The 17,441-nt window shown below is 42.9% G+C and overlaps 1 protein-coding gene across 1 annotated transcript in view; it reads left to right on the top strand.

Annotated features, from left to right (window-relative positions):
- gpc4 (glypican 4) overlaps positions 1-16,589 on the top strand; it is a 32,764-nt gene extending 16,175 nt beyond the window's left edge. The window contains exons 2-9 of the mRNA XM_061080297.1: positions 4,870-5,028; positions 10,706-11,103; positions 11,366-11,531; positions 12,559-12,689; positions 12,787-12,933; positions 13,028-13,152; positions 13,251-13,423; positions 13,513-16,589. Of these exons, the coding sequence (XP_060936280.1) occupies positions 4,870-5,028; positions 10,706-11,103; positions 11,366-11,531; positions 12,559-12,689; positions 12,787-12,933; positions 13,028-13,152; positions 13,251-13,423; positions 13,513-13,736 (1,523 nt within the window). The 3' untranslated portion in view covers positions 13,737-16,589. The remainder of the gene's footprint in view (positions 1-4,869; positions 5,029-10,705; positions 11,104-11,365; positions 11,532-12,558; positions 12,690-12,786; positions 12,934-13,027; positions 13,153-13,250; positions 13,424-13,512) is intronic.
- Positions 16,590-17,441: the final 852 nt, after the last annotated feature.

Below are 17,441 nucleotides of genomic sequence, written 5' to 3'. Positions count from 1 at the left end.
TCTTGTAGACTGTTGATTTAAAATTAGTGATTTATTACTTTATTTGTTGAGGACTAAACTATCAGAATCGTTTAAAATGCTTACTTACTGGCTAAGAAAGTAATTGGAAATGCTTTTTTCCCAAATATGTACAACTGGGATTTTTTTGTTCATTAGTAAAACCAGATACGGACATCTCTGCACTCTCTGGTTCTCGCTGATGAATGAAAGGGAGACAAAAAAGAAAGTAGTGATTTGACAACATGCTCCAACAAGAATGAATTTAAGAAGGGAATAATTTACGAAACAGAATTGCTATGATTTTGAAAGTGAAATATGCAGCTGTTGGTCTTTTTTATCTCTCCTTTCAGTTGTGGCCTCGCCTCATCCATTTTTTCCCCATTTGCTTCTTTAAAACAGTCCACAAAAAATTAAAACGCCTATCACAAACAACATGCTTGTTTGAACAACTTCACACCTTTAAAACGAAACGCCATGGACTCTTGAAGACCACAAGTTCAGCTCATGTGATTGTGCCTGACAGGATGTAGAGCAGAACAGAAAGGTTACCCAACAAATGGCACCGATCCTTACACCCCCCAGGATAATTACACCCAAGACAGAGGTGAGGAGGAGGAGAATGTTATGTCTGCAGGGCTTGCAAATTTACAACATTCTGTAAGAAATGCTCAGTAGACTGGCAGCGCTTTCCTTTACATGTTACAACAGGGTGCATAATACTGTATGCCAATTAATAGTCAACCTTTGTCCTGTAGTGTTGTTTCTCATACTTCACTCTACTGACAACGTTTGGAGCTGAGTTTTACATGTTGGACTAAGATTAATCAGACCAACCTCTGATATTTTCACACGTTTTTCAAGTTTGGAAATAAAATTGCCCCGGTATCCGCTGTCTCACATTACCTAGATTCCACTGGGATTGGATTAGTATGTACATAAACTATGAGCTGCATACAGTTTATCATGTAATTATTTACAAATGTCGAGTGCTGTGTGTGTGAAAGCTCTGAGGTAAGGTTTAGTTGCAGACCACCAGGCTCCAATTAGTGACAGACGTCAGTGAATGGTTCATGACATGCCGTACCCCATGGCGTCCTTCATGGCTCTCTTAGCAGTTTAAGTGAGGTCCTGGATTCAGAAATAATCCTTGAGGGACCTTTATGACTCAAGATTGGAGAAGATTACTGTTTTCTATTTAGATTTTTGCAAGTGCCTGTGACTTCCCAGGCTGTTAATTGCCTGTACATAGGTGTAAGGGGGCTTTTTTTGTATGTGTATTGGTGGTGTTATTATTGGGGTCTGTGGGAGGGGTATGTTACTGTGTGTGGTGGATGTGCTGGCTGGCGGACAGGGAAGGGGGTCAGAGGACAGGACCTCTCTCAGAGGAGTGGCTGTTAACCCCTGACCTCGCTGGTTAAGCCTGCAGGGTGGTGGCAGTGGAGGCGGAGGTGGGGGGCACCTTGAGGTCTGTCTGGTTCAGGGGCACATGATGGCAGGCAGAGGGGGCGGTGAGGTGTCTAATCTGGTTTTTGTCTGTTAGGCATTTTCACCTCCCCCACCATCCTTCCTCTGAGTTTGAGAGGCAGGACAATGTCAAAGGGAAGTGACTTATTTTATGAGCCATTTAAAGGGGATGGTGGTCTCCCCACAAAGGAAAGCCAGAGAAGTGGTGAAGAGCTGATGAATACCATGACACACAGTCACATGCTTGTTTACAAGATGCTCTCTTGTTTTGTCCACCATAAATGGCAGTTTTCCTTGTCTGAGTGACACTTCATTAACGTGCCCTCTCTGTGTCTTATTACATTTTTAAAGTACTTGGGAAGCTTTGAGATTGAGAGGCCCCTGAAAGGAACTCCATGAGACAAGTGAGAGCCAGCTCGCCATCCATATAAAGACTATTCATTCCAGTCATGGTCGAGAAATGATGCGTCAACTAACATCGCTTATTGTGACACAGTGAGGCTGAAAAACGTCACGGACAGTCCGTGTTGAGTTTATTTTATAGGACCTAACTGTTCTCATTAAGCGTTCACTCTGTTCTACTCCAACAGTGCTATTTTTTCTCTCCCAGCGGTTTGAGAAATTGGCTGCCACAATGTTTTCACAAAGTATGCATTAGCTCAGAATCTTCAGTTTTCAGAGACTTAATCCTTTGTGCTAACAACGTGACATTTGTGCAGACATTCCTGTGAAATATTGACCATCTCACTTTTATTTGTGTACTTTGGTAACTAGGGATATTTTCAACGGGGATATGGCTCTTTTAATTGTACGCCTGTGCTGTAGGCGAGCAGGGGGCCCTGCTGGAGGAGAGACTGGATGGCTTTTTTACCCAAAAGTCAATCTGTGTGTGCGTGCATGCTCCTTGTACCTCCAATCATGCTGGTACAAAGAGCCATGTGTTGAGCAGTGATGTGATGTGTGAATATGTTTAAGTAGGGGCTGCCAACTGTGCCTGGGTGAGCGGGTGTGTGGGTGCGTGCATATGTGGAGAGCAGGGGATCGGATGGAGGGGGAGAGATGAGTTTGGGGAGAGGACTGTGAGAGAAGGAGTGACTTGAGGCTTATTTGGACTTGATCCCAGACAGAGGGGTCCGGTTTATGGCGCCAGGGTGCATCCCTCCCTCTGGTGCCCTGTTTAGATGATTTTGATGCTATGAGTCACTTCTGATTCTACAATTTAATATTTTTTAACATTTTTAGCTACTATTTCAAACACGCAGGGAAGTTCTCTGAAGTTTTTGTGCTATTATTGGCTTCAATGTTTGGTGTGGTGAAGTAAAAGTGAGATTGTTTGTGTGTGGGTTGCGGTGTTACAAAGTGAACAGTCCTAGCACATAAAGCTCTTAAAACTAAAGGAAACTTCATATAGAAATATGCTTTTATATCTTCATCTATTTAGGTGTTTAGTAGTCGTTCTGTCCTTCAAATAGAAGTCAATGGACGGTGTCTGATACATGCACAAATAGAATGAAAACAACCTCAAGATGTCACAAAATAACAAATTGACATGTCTGAGTTGTTACGGCAATACAGAAAACATAGCAGCCAGCAGCGAAGATGATAAAAAAAAGTTCACAATCTACGGACAAGCCAACCAAAGGAAGTATTCCAACATGAACTGATATTACAACAACGCTCAACCCAAGAAGAAGTTGTTGTCCATGCCAACCCCAGGATATAAAATATATCTACGGATATATTTATTTTAAAAACCTGGCAATTATTCCTTAGATGTCCCAATGCAATTCTTATGACAAAGAAATGTTATTTAGACTTGATATATTTATGAAGAACGAAATATTTCGAACATAAGTTTATAAAAACATATATTTAAATGCTCATCTTTTCTGTATGTTGAACTCTGTAAAACAAAGTGCATGCCAGCAGACATAAACTTCCATGATAATGTCTCTGAAAGGCTCATATTGACTGATATTATCAGCCAACTGATTTATCTGTCAGGCTCTAGTTTGCAGTTTTGAGTTTCCTGTAGCTTTCAATAATACACTTGTCCTTTCAAGGTTTATATAAACGAACATGTATTTCACTACACATTCCTTGTGCACAAATGGGGTCGAATCATTTCTTCTGCTTAAATTGGTCTCGACATGTTAAATGTGTCTTTCAATAAATGCAGGAAAATGTTATAGGTAATTTTAAAGCTTCAGTCCATATAAGACACACAAGACCTTAATGTTGCAGTAACTTGCAGGCACTCAGGTCTCGAGTCAGTGAGCACGAGCTGGTGGGGAAAACCAAACAGGCCGTTGGTGCCTGGATGCAGTGAAAGGATCACTGTGTTCCCCCAAATTCCAGCAGCCATGTTTAAAACAAAACATTATTGCAGCTGCAACTTCGCATTCGTCTACCCCTGACCCTCATTTTGATTGGATGTTCAACTCATTTCCAACAACTTTAACATTTGCTGTTTTATCAAAGACAGTATTTGAGTTTGGAATAATCATTTCAGTCAGAGGACGTCAAAATTCAGTTTTTTACAGCTGGCATTTTCAGAACATTGTTTAACTGCAATGATGCTTCAAAACGTTAAACTTCACATTTCTCCACGGAGGGCTACGTAAGCCTGGAGTGTGACACTTTTTAAGACAAATAGCTAGCGTTAAAACGAGCGTCACCAATTTAAAAATTCATCACTTGACAGTCAGAGTGGTCACATGGAAATTGCCCCATTCACTTTACAACAATCAGCAGACCAGTGCTCTCTTGTGTGTTCTCCATCGTTACACCTTTTAGACTTTTTTTCCCTCAAATTTATGGTGTTTGAAATACCACCCTGTGTGGCTGCAAAGCCAGAATGACCCTAAAAAACTCTGCTTCAGGTTTAACCGCGCCATTGCACACAGCTGAAGTCAACCGTCTTACCTGCACACAGTGAAGAGCTAATTCCTTTTTTTTTAAAGTTTGTGTTTGAGAAGGCAGTAAGCACTCAGAGAAAGATACAGTGTTAAACTATCAATCAGGACAGTATAGTGCCAGGATAAAGTGGCCAGCTAAAGACTGCTATGAGCTAAGTGTTGCAATTACTCTACTGAAATGCAATTAAAGGGGTTTTCACTGCCAAGGTGCGTTTGATTTAGTGAGGATGTCACGTTGTTTCTTAACAGACGGTTTTATTCTATAGAAATGCAGAATATTCTGTTAATGACTAATGTGAATGTGTTTCAGTGTCTACGTTAATTGTCCAATTGGCTCAGTTTATTGATAATCTACACATTATGTTTTATGAAATGAAGCTTCTTCTGAGCAGATTCTCATGTACTGTATTTCTCTGTAATGTGACTCGTGATGACAGATTCCTGTAGCAGATGTTGTTTAACAGCGTGTTCTCCTTGTCTCTTCCAGGAGCCCCCCTGAGAGTGTGTCATCAGGACTTCTCCTGCTGCACGGCGGATATGGAGGAGAAGCTGCTGCAGGAGAGCCACTTAGAAGTGAAAGCTCCCGTCTCCAGGCTGAGCACCAACCTACAATCCACCTTCAAACAGAAACACGACCACTTTGACAGTAAGCAAACAACCCTACACCAAGAATCACACACACACATGCACACCATGCGCTTTTCAGACTTCACTGTGCCGGTGTCCCTGAGCGTCCCCATTGGAGCACTTGTGTTGCATGAATTTTGACGGACGCTCCCACCTGCCAATGCACTGCCCGAAGTGGAGACAGTCAGTCTGTGTCTGTTGGCCCTTCCACCTGTCTCTCAGCGTCTCAGCTCCCTGCCTCATCGTCCCCCTCACAGCCTTGTCCCCAGCAGCTCGCCTCACTCCTCTCCAGAGAGACGTGTGCCCTTCCAGACGGACCACACACATCCTCAGATTTAGTCTTCTCTGTACTTCCTGTTCCTCTGTGTGTGAGCACATGTGTGTATGCCTGTAAATATTGGGATCGGGTTACTCTTGTTGAGGGTGGGAGCGCATGGGAACGTAACACTGCTGAGTCACCAAGGAAGTAGGGTGGCTTTGAAAATCCTCAACCACACAACCGTGCTACCTCGGCAGCTCCGCTAAAACGAAGCTTAATAATACATGTAGAGCTTGAGACGTTTTTAATGCTGCATATTCACAAATAAGTTGGGGAATCTTTGAGTTTCTAAATACAGTGGAGTTATGCTTTTTTAATGGTAATTAATGTGCAGGGTTTTATGTTTATGTACAGTACACATGCATGCACATGTGTGCATATGCAGGTCAGGGGCCTTCACATCTTATGTGTCTGTGAAAGGCAGCGAGGGATCGTCAGTAACAGGAAGCGTGTGTATTACAGCCAGATGTGAACAGGAATGTGACGTGTCGGAATGCAGTCGCTGCTCGAGCCGTCCGCCCTTCTTTTTTTCCTCTCTTACTGCCCTTAGTCCCCATCCCATGCCCTCTCTCCCCAAAAAACCCCTCTCTTTGCCCCTCAAACTCTTCTTTCCCGTACCATCTCTTTCTCTTATGTCTCACTGTTGATCATGTTTCACAGCGTGCGTGTCTAACAAATGTTGTTGTTTTTCTGCTCAGCTTTGTCCTCCAGCCTCTTTATAAATCTTTGCAGATTTCTCGCTCTGACTCAGCCGCTGCTCTCTTCCACATTGATTAAGGGCTACAGCTGGCAATTTTCACAATTGTTAAATTGATTGCATTATCCTTTTAATTAATTATTTGGTCTATAAGGCGATGGCAAGATGCTTATGAATTTATCTAACTTAGACCCTAGGCTGATGTCAAATTCCAAAACAGTCCTGAGCCCAAATATGTTAAAAAGTAAGAAACCAGAATTAGGCACATTTTAGAATTAGAAAATAATAAATGAAAAAAAATGTTGGATTATTGAAATCTTTTCCTGATTCTCTTTCGATCAATGAATCAATAAGTGATCGTTATTTCTACTAAAAAGTCCCTGTCTTTGTTACTTTAAAGTCAATGTATACATCATAGTGTAATTCTATATATATAGAAGGTTTTTACAATAGTCTTTGAATTAAGCTTTGAAATTGATATTATTGTCCTGAGAACATAGCAGTACTTGAAATTGAGAAATAATAATTTTCTTATCAAATAAAGATCTATTTTATTCTCGCTGCATTGTATTGGTCTGTTGAAGCGGGTGTTGAAGTATTTATCTGCACACTTTGTGATAGATGTATAAGATGTGATGGATGGGACTAAAACTGATTTATTGGTCTTAGATTTGAGGTCATGATACCGGAGCCAAAACAATTTCCACTGACATTTTACATAACTTAAAAATCGTTCAAACTCAACTGTAGCTTCACAGTCATATCCCACCACCAAACAAGGATGTTTAAATACTGTGAGGTATTTTCTTCCCTCTTACTTTATCTAAAATATTTTAATAACACAGTGATAACTGCAAGTCATACAGAAATTAGCAGAGCTCAAACAAGTGTAACAACTTATCCAAGAGGGGGCAGACCTCTAGCTTACAGTGAAACTTCTTCCCTGTGTTTCATTAACCTTCCTCCCCTCTGCGCCTCCCCCCTCATCACTGTAGGCTGCTTGCTGCTGTCTCTGAACTGTTAGATGTAGGATCTCTTTACAAAGGCCTGCTGTGCTTTTTTCCACCTTGGCCATTAGACCTTCTCTCTCACTGGATACGATGACAGGCTCGGGTTGCCGTCCCATTATTTCCTGTTGTCACACAGAGACACCCAGGAGCAGGCACATCCCGTCAGTGAAACCGGCGCAGGAAGTGCTTATCATTGTATTGACTCTTACTGAAAAAGACGGCCACGTCAGTGATGTGAGCTGACTGCTCCTTAGCAGAGTGCATAGGTGCAAAAAAAAAAGTACATGAAGTTGGATGCAACAACATGCACTCGCACACCAACAAACTCAGGAAGTGGTGTGTGTGATTAGGCAGGCTCTCATGCGCCTGGAGCTAGGAGTCATGGCCAATTAAGACCAGAGCCAGAAATAGTTCTCCCCTCTCTGCGTCTCTTCACTGTGTGTTTGTCCTGGCCTCAGCCTGTCTGTCCTGTTGCATTGACCCTGTCCAGCAGAGCAGGCCTATGTCTGGGATTTAAGCACATGGATTAAGGCCCCTTTACTACACACAAACACACACACACACACACACACACACACACACACACAATATAAGACACATCATCCGAAGCAGTGAACTCCAACAGCAGGAGGGACAGGATCCCATCCCATAAGAAAAGTGAGAAGCGCAGGGACTAATTGTCACAAATAGGATGCAATTACTGCCTGGGCTGGGATTGGGAGGAGCAGAGTTTATATGGACACGGGTGGGGGGGCATGGGGAAAAGGGGGAAGCTCCTTGGAGGGGGAGGAAGTGGGAGGGAAGAGTGGGAGGAGATCAGTCAGCTCCTCTATCCCTGTGATGGATTGGGCCTAACATTGCTTATAATTTAAGGCTCTTCTCTCTGCAACATGTGGAACCGGTGACAGGATGAGGGAAGGGAGGAAGGAAAAGACAGATCCTCACAGAGACAGGAGTCATCGCTGTTTTACATTTCACTTCAGCCTACACTCTCCAATTGTAACCTCTCACCCAGATTCTCATAGACCATTGGCTGAGCGACAAAAGCATTTTTTTAATGGAAAAATCCTGAGGGAGTGTTCAGCTCCTCGGCCTGTTGGCAGACGGCTGCGTGTCATAAACTGTTTTTAATGACAATGCAAGATGCCTATGTAATGCTGCTCATACTTCAGAGCCTCCGCTAAGGGCCAGATAGCCTCCAAATGCCCCCCCCCTCCCTTACACACACCGTGCACAGACCGCTCTTTCTAACCAGTGGGTTTGTCCAAACTCATTACAGGTCTTATCTGTTTAGCATATAGGCATTACCACTCTTAATAAAGTGTAAAGGACACAGAGAAGTTTAGGACTGTCCTGCTTCTTGCCTCCTCCTCTTCAACTCCTCTGTCTCCTTTCACTGACTTTAAACTTGTGGCTACTATGACATTCCAGGGGGTGGGGGGGGCCCTTTTGTTTTAATCTCTGTCAATGGAGCGTGGAACTTGGTGCCCTCTCCCCTGGCTTTGTGTGTGTGTGTGTGTGTGGGTGCATGTGCATTAGAAGGAAGGTGGGGGCAATGATGGTGGGGAGGTAAATGGAGGGGCTGCAGTGTTTCCGGTATCCTTGGCAACACAGTGGGAATTTGGAGTTAAAAAAGCCCTCAACTTAACCCGCCCCAAGTCGCCCTCACCCCTCCCCTACCTAATTTTTTTCGTTTTAGTGTGTCAGTCTGAAGTGGAAGTGACAGCGCTTCTCGGGGACTGTGTGCATGTGTTGTGTGTGTGTGTGTGTGTGTGTGTGTGTGTGTGTGTGCGTGCGTGCGTGCATGCGTGCTGGTGGCAGTGAGCGTTTAGTGACTCCCCTTGTGAGAGCATGGGAACTTTACATTTCAAAGGCAAGCAGAGGACACTGAGAGAAACTTGCAGCGGGACAGAAGTTTTGTGGGGGGGGGTGGAGAGCGGATTAAAAAAAGAGAGATGAGTGAAAGGGACTGAGTGTATGCTTGCATGCACGCGGCACAGAAGATGAAGCATTTTTTAGTGAGAGTCTGAGGAATTCTCATTTTGTCCAGATTAAGAAAGTTATGGGTTAGGAAGGAGGGGGGGGTGTCTGTGGAAGAGGGGGGGCCTGGATTATTGGGGCTGGGAGAAAGTGGTGAGGGAGGGGGGGTGATGGACATTCCTTAGGATGAAGTAGGTCATTGTTCCCTGTCTCTCGTGAAGAGAGCTCTCTGAAGGAACTGATGAAGTGAAAGCAGCAGCGGAGGGAGGGAGATACAGGACTGGTTTGGGGGGGGGGGTAACAGGTCCAAATACGGGAGAGGAGGAGGAGGAGGGGGGGGCGTCGCATTATTCAGTAATCCTATTGAAAATGCCTCTGAAGGACAGTCCAAGAGAAGCTGGGAGAAAGGAGAGGGAATGGAATGTGACAACAGAAAAATGCCATTGATGGTGGTCAGCTTGAAGCTGCTTGATACGGAGAGACGTCTCCACTGAATGGTCCACAGAGAGCAGGAGCAGACTGACAGAGATGCTCCGGCTCCACCTTTCACCCCACCCGCTTCACTCGCTCCTCTCATCTCCCCGTTGTCAACCGACCCCCTTCACATGGCACATTCCTGCGCCTTTCAGCCAAGATTTTATGCTTGAGCCGTTTCTGTTGAGATGCTCAGAATGTCAGGACGTGGGTACAGGTGAAGCAGAGCAGAGCGTCTGATTTCAAACAGTGGGAGCAGCTCAGAGCCAGAGAGCAAAGGTGGTTTGTTTGTTTGTTTGTTTATTTTGACAGGGACAGTGCATATTAATAGACATTTCTGTAAATATGCCAGATTTAGCCAGAAGGTTAGTTTCCATCTGCAGTCCTTGGCCAGATGTAACAATAGGCTCCCTAAAAAGCAAATAAGCAATGGAGGTGATGGAGAGCTGTACATATCAAGATCTATAGATGTACTTCAATACAGTCATTCGGTCAGAAGTTTTACAGCTGCAACATATTGTTTATTTACTATATCTACACTGTAGAGATGTTTTTCTCAGCCTGATACCAATTCCAATACCTGGACTTTGTATCAGCCAGTATGGACTACTAATCAGATACCAGTACATTAAAACAGCTTGTACTTATATTCTAACAGGTGATTAGTAACTCTGGATGGAAATGGTTCTTCAGACTTTTCACATCGCCGTTTTACTTATTGGACTTTCCTGGCTTAAATATTTGCTAACTACTGACAGTGCAGCTAACTCTGGTTAATGCTGCACTACCAGAAATTCTTCAGTGCTCAAAAGGCAGTACTTACCAGGGGCAGTAGAGCACAACTGCTGTTATGGAGTCTCAAAGAAGTCATCTCCAGGAAAAGAAAATTGCAGTTTTATCCAAATGAACCAAATATAATGTACAGACGTGGTATCGAATTAGTACATAGATTAGCTTAGTTATTTTCGGTAGTATCGGAGGCATCTCTACTACACTGTGGTGATAATGGAATCTCAATGTGGTTATACGTTGTTTTTACAGAAGTTGTGTTTGAATGTTTTCATGCATTTAATATCAAATGGAAGAGTTCTTTGGTTCATAGCATCATAAACTGAATCCCTATCTCAAATGTTAACCACCATTTGATCTGTATCTTTTCAACCTCAACATTTATTCATCACATTAACTTCCACCTCTTTCTCTTCTTTTTCTCCAGAGTTTTTCCGTGAGCTTCTGAAAAATGCCGAGCTCTCACTGGACAACATGTTTGTGCGAACCTACGGGATGATGTACATGCAGAACGCGGAGCTGTTCAAGAACTTTTTCGAGTCCCTGACTCGGTACTATGTGTCTGGCAGCGCTGCTGTCAACCTGGACTCCATGCTGTCGGACTTCTGGGCCGACCTCCTGGAGCGGATGTTCCGACTAGTCAACGTACAGTACGAATTCAGCGACGCCTACATGGAGTGCGTCAGCCGGCACACAGAGCAGCTGCAGCCGTTCGGCGACGTGCCCCGTAAGCTCCGCATCCAGCTAACCCGGGCCTTCATCGCCGCACGCACCTTTGTTCGCGGCCTGGCTCTTATGCCAGAGGTGATCAATAAAGTTTCAATGGTAAGCGAGAGTTGCTTGCGAAGCTTTTATCTTTCCCAAAAAAGGATATAGCAGTCAGTCAACCTCTGGACACGGAAAAGCTCACTCTATCCCTCCCTCCTGTTTCTGCCTTCATATCTGATTCTCCTGATTTGTGGAGTGGGATTACAAAAAGAATGTTCTTACTTTCATAGCCTAAGTATGTGTCTGTGTTGCTGTTGGATGAGTGTTTTTGCTGTGGTACAGTGATAGCTGAATGCTCACTGCCCCCTGCCTCTTCCAGGTCAGTAACTCTCCCAGCTGTACGCGAGCGGCCATGAAGATGATGTACTGTCCCTACTGCTCGGGCCAAGTGGCACTGAAACCCTGCCAGAATTACTGTCTGAATGTCATGCGTGGGTGTTTGGCCAACCAGGCCGACTTGGACACAGAATGGAACAACTTCCTCGGTAAGCAACAGTCATGTGAACAAGGACACTTTCTGCAGTTGTTATCAAGCAAACCTGACCGTAAATGCACCCTGCTCTAACCATAATGACTTAAAGTGTTTGATTTGGCAACAAGACTTATTCAAACATCTCCCTGCTTACAAATTCTTTCACATGTCACCGCAGTGCTCATATTTCAAGTTTTATCTAATCTAAACAAGTTTTATCTAAACATTTTTGCCTCTTTACGCCTACGGGCATGAAACCATGATGACATAACAGGATTGGTGACTTGATGGAACTGGGGTAATTACATGTAAGGAATATTTTTACCGATCGTGTTCCCCGGCTTTATGGCACTTCAGTTGGCCAAGAACATGTTTAACAAAGGAACACAGTGTATTGTAAAAAGAAATCGTGTACAAACACATCCCTCGTTCTTTAGTATCTTGTTGAGAATAAAGGGAGCGAGGGAGCGGCTGTACATGCTGTACATGTTGTGGCCCTCAGGATGACTACAGCGCCTATGTTGTGTAAACACAGGCCCAGATCAGTTTCCTTCTAATGAGGGTGGCACACATATCACTCTTTTGTATAAATTATATTTGCTCTACATAACTAGCTTCGACATCACCATCACATGTGTTCGTCCCTGGCTGAGGACACTGCTGCAAGAATCAAGTCTCTGTGTAACTTTATCAGTACCTTGCTCGCTGGTGTGTGCTTCCCCCTAGTGGCCTTTTGAAGCATCCACCTGAAAATAAGTGGAAATAGATATGACGACTTTAATGATCCCACTCTTGGGTAATAGATGCGTAGATGGGAAAACATGTGAAAGTATAAAATATAATAAGTTAGGCAATAAAGCAGAATTATTTTGATTGGATTTAAATAAAAATATAGAGAATATACGCCTTTTCACTACAGACAGATATGTTATTTGTAGAGAGAAATATACTTGAGTAAAGTAATTTTATGAAATATCTTTGCAGTGAATAATTTTTTCGTGTTTTATTTTAATGAAATTCTCAAATTGTCTGCTCTTCAGATGGTATGCTGAGTCTGGCTGAGAGGCTGGAAGGTCCCTTTAACTTTGAGTCCGTCATGGATCCCATCGACGTGAAGATCTCCGAGGCCATCATGAACATGCAAGAAAACAGCATGCAAGTTTCGCAGAAGGTCAGTATATTTTTACACAATAATTAAAAGAAAAAAAATAAGTATGAAAGGATTCAGTTCCACTTACATAACTTTATTCTTGTTCACCTCCCGATAGGTTTTCCAGGGTTGTGGGCAGCCCAAACCGAGCATGGCCTTCCGTTCCAAGCGTTCTCTCAAAGAAACCGGCTTTACCGGCCGCTTCCGCCCATACAGCCCGGACGCACGGCCCACCACCGCTGCGGGAACCAGTTTGGATCGATTGGTAAGGTCTTAGAAATTCCAGAGCACACTCGGACTACGATTGCTTTGTTTTGAGTTGTTGTGTCTGACCCGTTCTTTGTGTCTTTGCTACTTAGACAACTGATGTGAAGAAGAAGCTGAAACATGCAAAAAAGTTCTGGTCCACATTGCCAGACACTGTGTGTGTAGGTGAGAGGATCGCACCTGGTGATGAGTGCTGGAACGGAACTGCAAAAAGCAGGTAAGATAAAAAACACACCAAGTCCATGGAATTCAAATTTTGCTGTATTGTTGTTACGTCTGACATTGTTGACTAATGTTAACTCTCACTCGACACAGGTACGACTCAGTTGTCATTGGCAACGGGCTGGCCAATCAGGTATCAAACCCTGATGTGGATGTAGACATAACAAAGCCAAACATTATGATTCGCAGTCAGATTGCAGCTTTCAAAGAAATGACGAGTAGGCTCAAAGCTGCGCACAGCGGCAACGACATCTCTACGGAAAGCGGTGAGGACTATAGTTTTGAAGGATTTTAATCTATGATATAAAATCCTAGTTGCACACGTGTGACCCCCTGTGTCTTTTATGTTCCCCAGATGACGAGAGCAGTGGAGGGGAGGAGAGCGGCAGCGGCTGTGACTCTCCATCCTGCGACACAGACCGGGACATGTACTTCTCCACTCCACCGAACCCTGTCAAACCCCGGGTTGATCAAGTGGTGGTGGCCAGAGCTCCCTCGACTGGGGCCGCCACACCCGGAAGCATGGCGCTGGCGCTCTGCGGGCTGGCCCTAGCCCTGCTCGCCCCCCACCTGAGATAAGACTGGCTGGGCAGGGAGAGGACGAGAACGACCAGGAATGACGGAACGAAGGGGGAAACTGTCAGAGAGACTTTAAAAGACTGCCTTCAGGACCTTGGACTGTCCGCCATTGGGGAGGGAGACTCTTCTTAATATTATAATAACTTCACTTTTAATTATTTGTTTGTATGTTTTTAAGGACATCAGTGTACAGCAATATGATTTTCGTCCCAAAAATCCACTTTATTCCCCCTTTCCCAGATAAACCTTAACTCCTTATGGCTCTTAGGGAGCTTCACTATGGTTCTGCTTGCTGCCTTACAAACATGATATAATTGCCTTTATTCAGGCAATTTCATAATTAATTAGTGTGCCTTCTTCAGCGATTGCCACCTGATAACTCAATAGGAACGAGTGAGTGAGTGCCTGTGGTGGGACATGTCTTCATAATTCTGAGGACTGTCTTTCTTTCCATAATTCAAAGGTCAACACATCATGTGGTTGTGGGTGTTAACATCCCACAACGATGACTTTTCACATTGCCAATGTGCACACTGTGAACATTTCTGTGCATTTTATACATTTACACACATAAACCAGTCAAAAGCTCTGATGCTGCCTGATGATCTCCACTCAGGAACAGTTTGAGCTTCAGTTGAGTTTGAGCTGCAGAACGCTCATAAATCCAGAGTGAGACGTTACAGCACAGGTGGGAATGTTTCACCAGGAGATGGACTCAGTCTTTAGAAGAGCTTTCGGGCGTCTGTGAGCCCAATCATGCAGGTTATATGTCTGCTATGAGCGTTATCACGACTTCACTTTGAATTTCCACATGAATTTGTTAGTTTCCTCAGCTTCAACACTTAAATACTAAGTTCATACCTCATGCATGCTCTCGATGTCAATGCAACCGAGTGAGTTGAAAGTGTCTGAAAGAGTTGAGACGAGCGGCTGGCGGCCTGCTGAAAGGTAACCGCCGTGGAAGAAGGACTCCCCCGACATTACCCCTAAAGAAGGCAAAGCTGACAAGTCCTGAAAGCCCTTTTTGGTACTGTAAGCCCAGTTCAGCCCAGAAGATCTGACTCTCAGCAGTCTTACTGTTGGAGAAGAGAGGGTGGCGACATGTATGTTCAGAGCATTTCACATTAAACTAGAGAAGCGGAACAAAAGACAGTGCTTTGATCAAATGAGAATCGAGAAAAGATTATTTTAATACAGGGTTTAATGTTGAAGAGGTGTTGTAATTTTTAGATATTTTTGGTATGAAGATATATATTAGGTACTACAGTGGATTTTACTGCTAGTTTTAGGTGGTGGAAGAGGTCAGTGTGCACATGGGGGCACTTTTGGTCAGTGAGCACAGTGTGTTGGGGCTTCATTTTATCTTTTTTTTTCTGCCCTCATCACCTCCGCCCCACAAAACACACGTGTACCTCTTAAATGGCCTCTGTCACTATAAATGGACTCATCCTGAACCGGTTGATCTACCTATCCTCATGTTCTCATCATTTCGACTCGAGGTGGAATGTTGAAGTATTGCTACCAAAATGAATACAACATATGGTGCCTGATCTTCGTTTGGTTTAATTAACCTCGGTACATCATTAGCAACTCGGTAAAGTCTGAAAAAAAAGAATGTAGATGTTTTATCTTCTCGTCTCAGATACCCTGAAGGGTGTTTGAGTTCATCGTTACCGGCAGAAGAGCACAACATCAGATTTTTCTGTGTGGTTTGATCTGATGAGTGCGTCTGTTAGTTGCATTAACTGGTCATTTCATCTCTAAAGATGCTGCCTCATGTAGCTTCTGTACAGTAATTTATGCATGTCTTTGAATGTCATTTCCAACTCTTTTATAACTGACGTAGATTATTCACACTACAGTATTCAGGAGGTTTCTGATATGCAACATTCAGGGGACAAATATTAATCTTTCAAAGTATTTGATTTGATCTTATATTGGGGGGTTTAAATATGCATTTTTACCTAAATTGAACAATGGATTTGCATGTTTGATATTTGTCTGCAGTTGTGAAACAAACAGGCTGCCGTTTGACAGATGACTGACAGAAGGTTAATACTGGACACATCCTATTCGCCTATTATTTGGCTTTGAGATCAAACTGAATTGTCTCCAAACAGCGATCAACAAGGAAAGCAACATAAAGAATATGATTTTGGAGGATTTTGTTAAACATCTATGCAACCTGTATAAATTACTGAAGCCTTGAATTAGAATTATGAAGCTGGGCTTCAGCACCTCCGTTTGACATCACTTCTGCATGTCACTGCCTCAATTCCCCAGATATTTTTTTGTTTTTGTTTATGTTCCACCAACATTTCTACAAGAGCTTGTGCATGTGTTTGTGTCATGTGACGCAGCGCAGCGTGTGAGGAAACCCAACTTTCTGAGAGGGCTAGGAAATGTCTTTGGGTGATGATGGTAAATGTCTGTGCTTGCGGGCCAGGGCAGCAACATTTCCCAGCTGGCAGGAGTCGGTCCAGCTGCTGGATGATGTTCTCGCCATCCACAGAGCAACTTCAGTCTTGTGACTTTAAAGTTGAGTGGGACAGGTGTCGAAACCCGTCCCTCTGCCTTTGGCCCACAAGAACAGAGAGGACTCGCTCTCTGAGGAGCGAGTGAGGGACTTGACTGAAGAGATAAAAGAGAAAAAAGAGATGTAAATAAAGAGCAGCCGTTTTTAGATGTCTCTAAAAGAGGCCATAACATTACACCAGATTTTTACTTGTCAGAGTATCTCCTAAATGCTATGAAAAAAAACAAGATGAGATAGATGTTAAATTGTAAGAGGAAAAAATGTATATTAAACAACATTTCTTAGTCTTGTTGAAATAAAGACTGCCAATATTTAAACTGGTGTGAATGTCGTCATTTTCCTCAACACTTGTAAATACGATGGTCCAGTATCTGTTGTCAGTGTCTTCGTTCTGTGTCAATTCAAAGAGGGCAAAAGGCCCATAAGCTTTAGTTTCATCACAGAAATTTAAATTAATTTGTTTTTTTTGTATATTTTATTCTGCACAGATAAATACATGAACCGGCAAAATTATATTATACAGTGCAGAGGGAGGCAGAATACCCAATGGAATTATTTTGAAGCCTATATCTAAACATTGTTTAACTTCACAAAATTAGAAAATATTAAGTTTACATGCTGAAAATGATATGACTAACTAGGAGAGTCAGCAAATTAACAGTAACTTATATAGCCCAATTAAAAACAATTATACCATATATTTTCAAATGGTGTAAAGCAGTGGTCACCAACCTTTTCTAGCCCAGGATCACTTTTTAATTCCAAACGTAAGCCGATGATAGGAGGGTCATATTTATTATTTTTTTGCAATTTCTGTTCAAGTCTGAATATACAAGAAATAAATATACACAAAGAGAGGCAGTTGTGCAACTTTTTCTATTCAATGTACAATATTCAAATGAATATCAATTAATATTTACAATGCACAATATGTAGCTTCTCAGTTCCATATCATGTTCTGCAGAAGAGCTGCTACTGCAGCACAATGTTTTTACATATAAGCTTTAATTTGAATATTGCCACAAATATGATTATTGCCTTGTATAAAAGTAGTCCCTTGTACTCAAATAAATACCAATACTACACAGTATGAATTTTATTTTGAAAAGGCATGCAGAAAGTGTTTCAACCATTTGTTAGTGACATAAATTCATCAGATAAACATTAAA

This window comes from Limanda limanda, chromosome 10 (genome assembly GCF_963576545.1).
Source record: "Limanda limanda chromosome 10, fLimLim1.1, whole genome shotgun sequence".
Taxonomy (NCBI): Eukaryota; Metazoa; Chordata; class Actinopteri; order Pleuronectiformes; family Pleuronectidae; genus Limanda; species Limanda limanda.
Note: the sequence above shows the minus strand (reverse complement) of the source record. Positions and strands in the feature narration are given on the sequence as shown.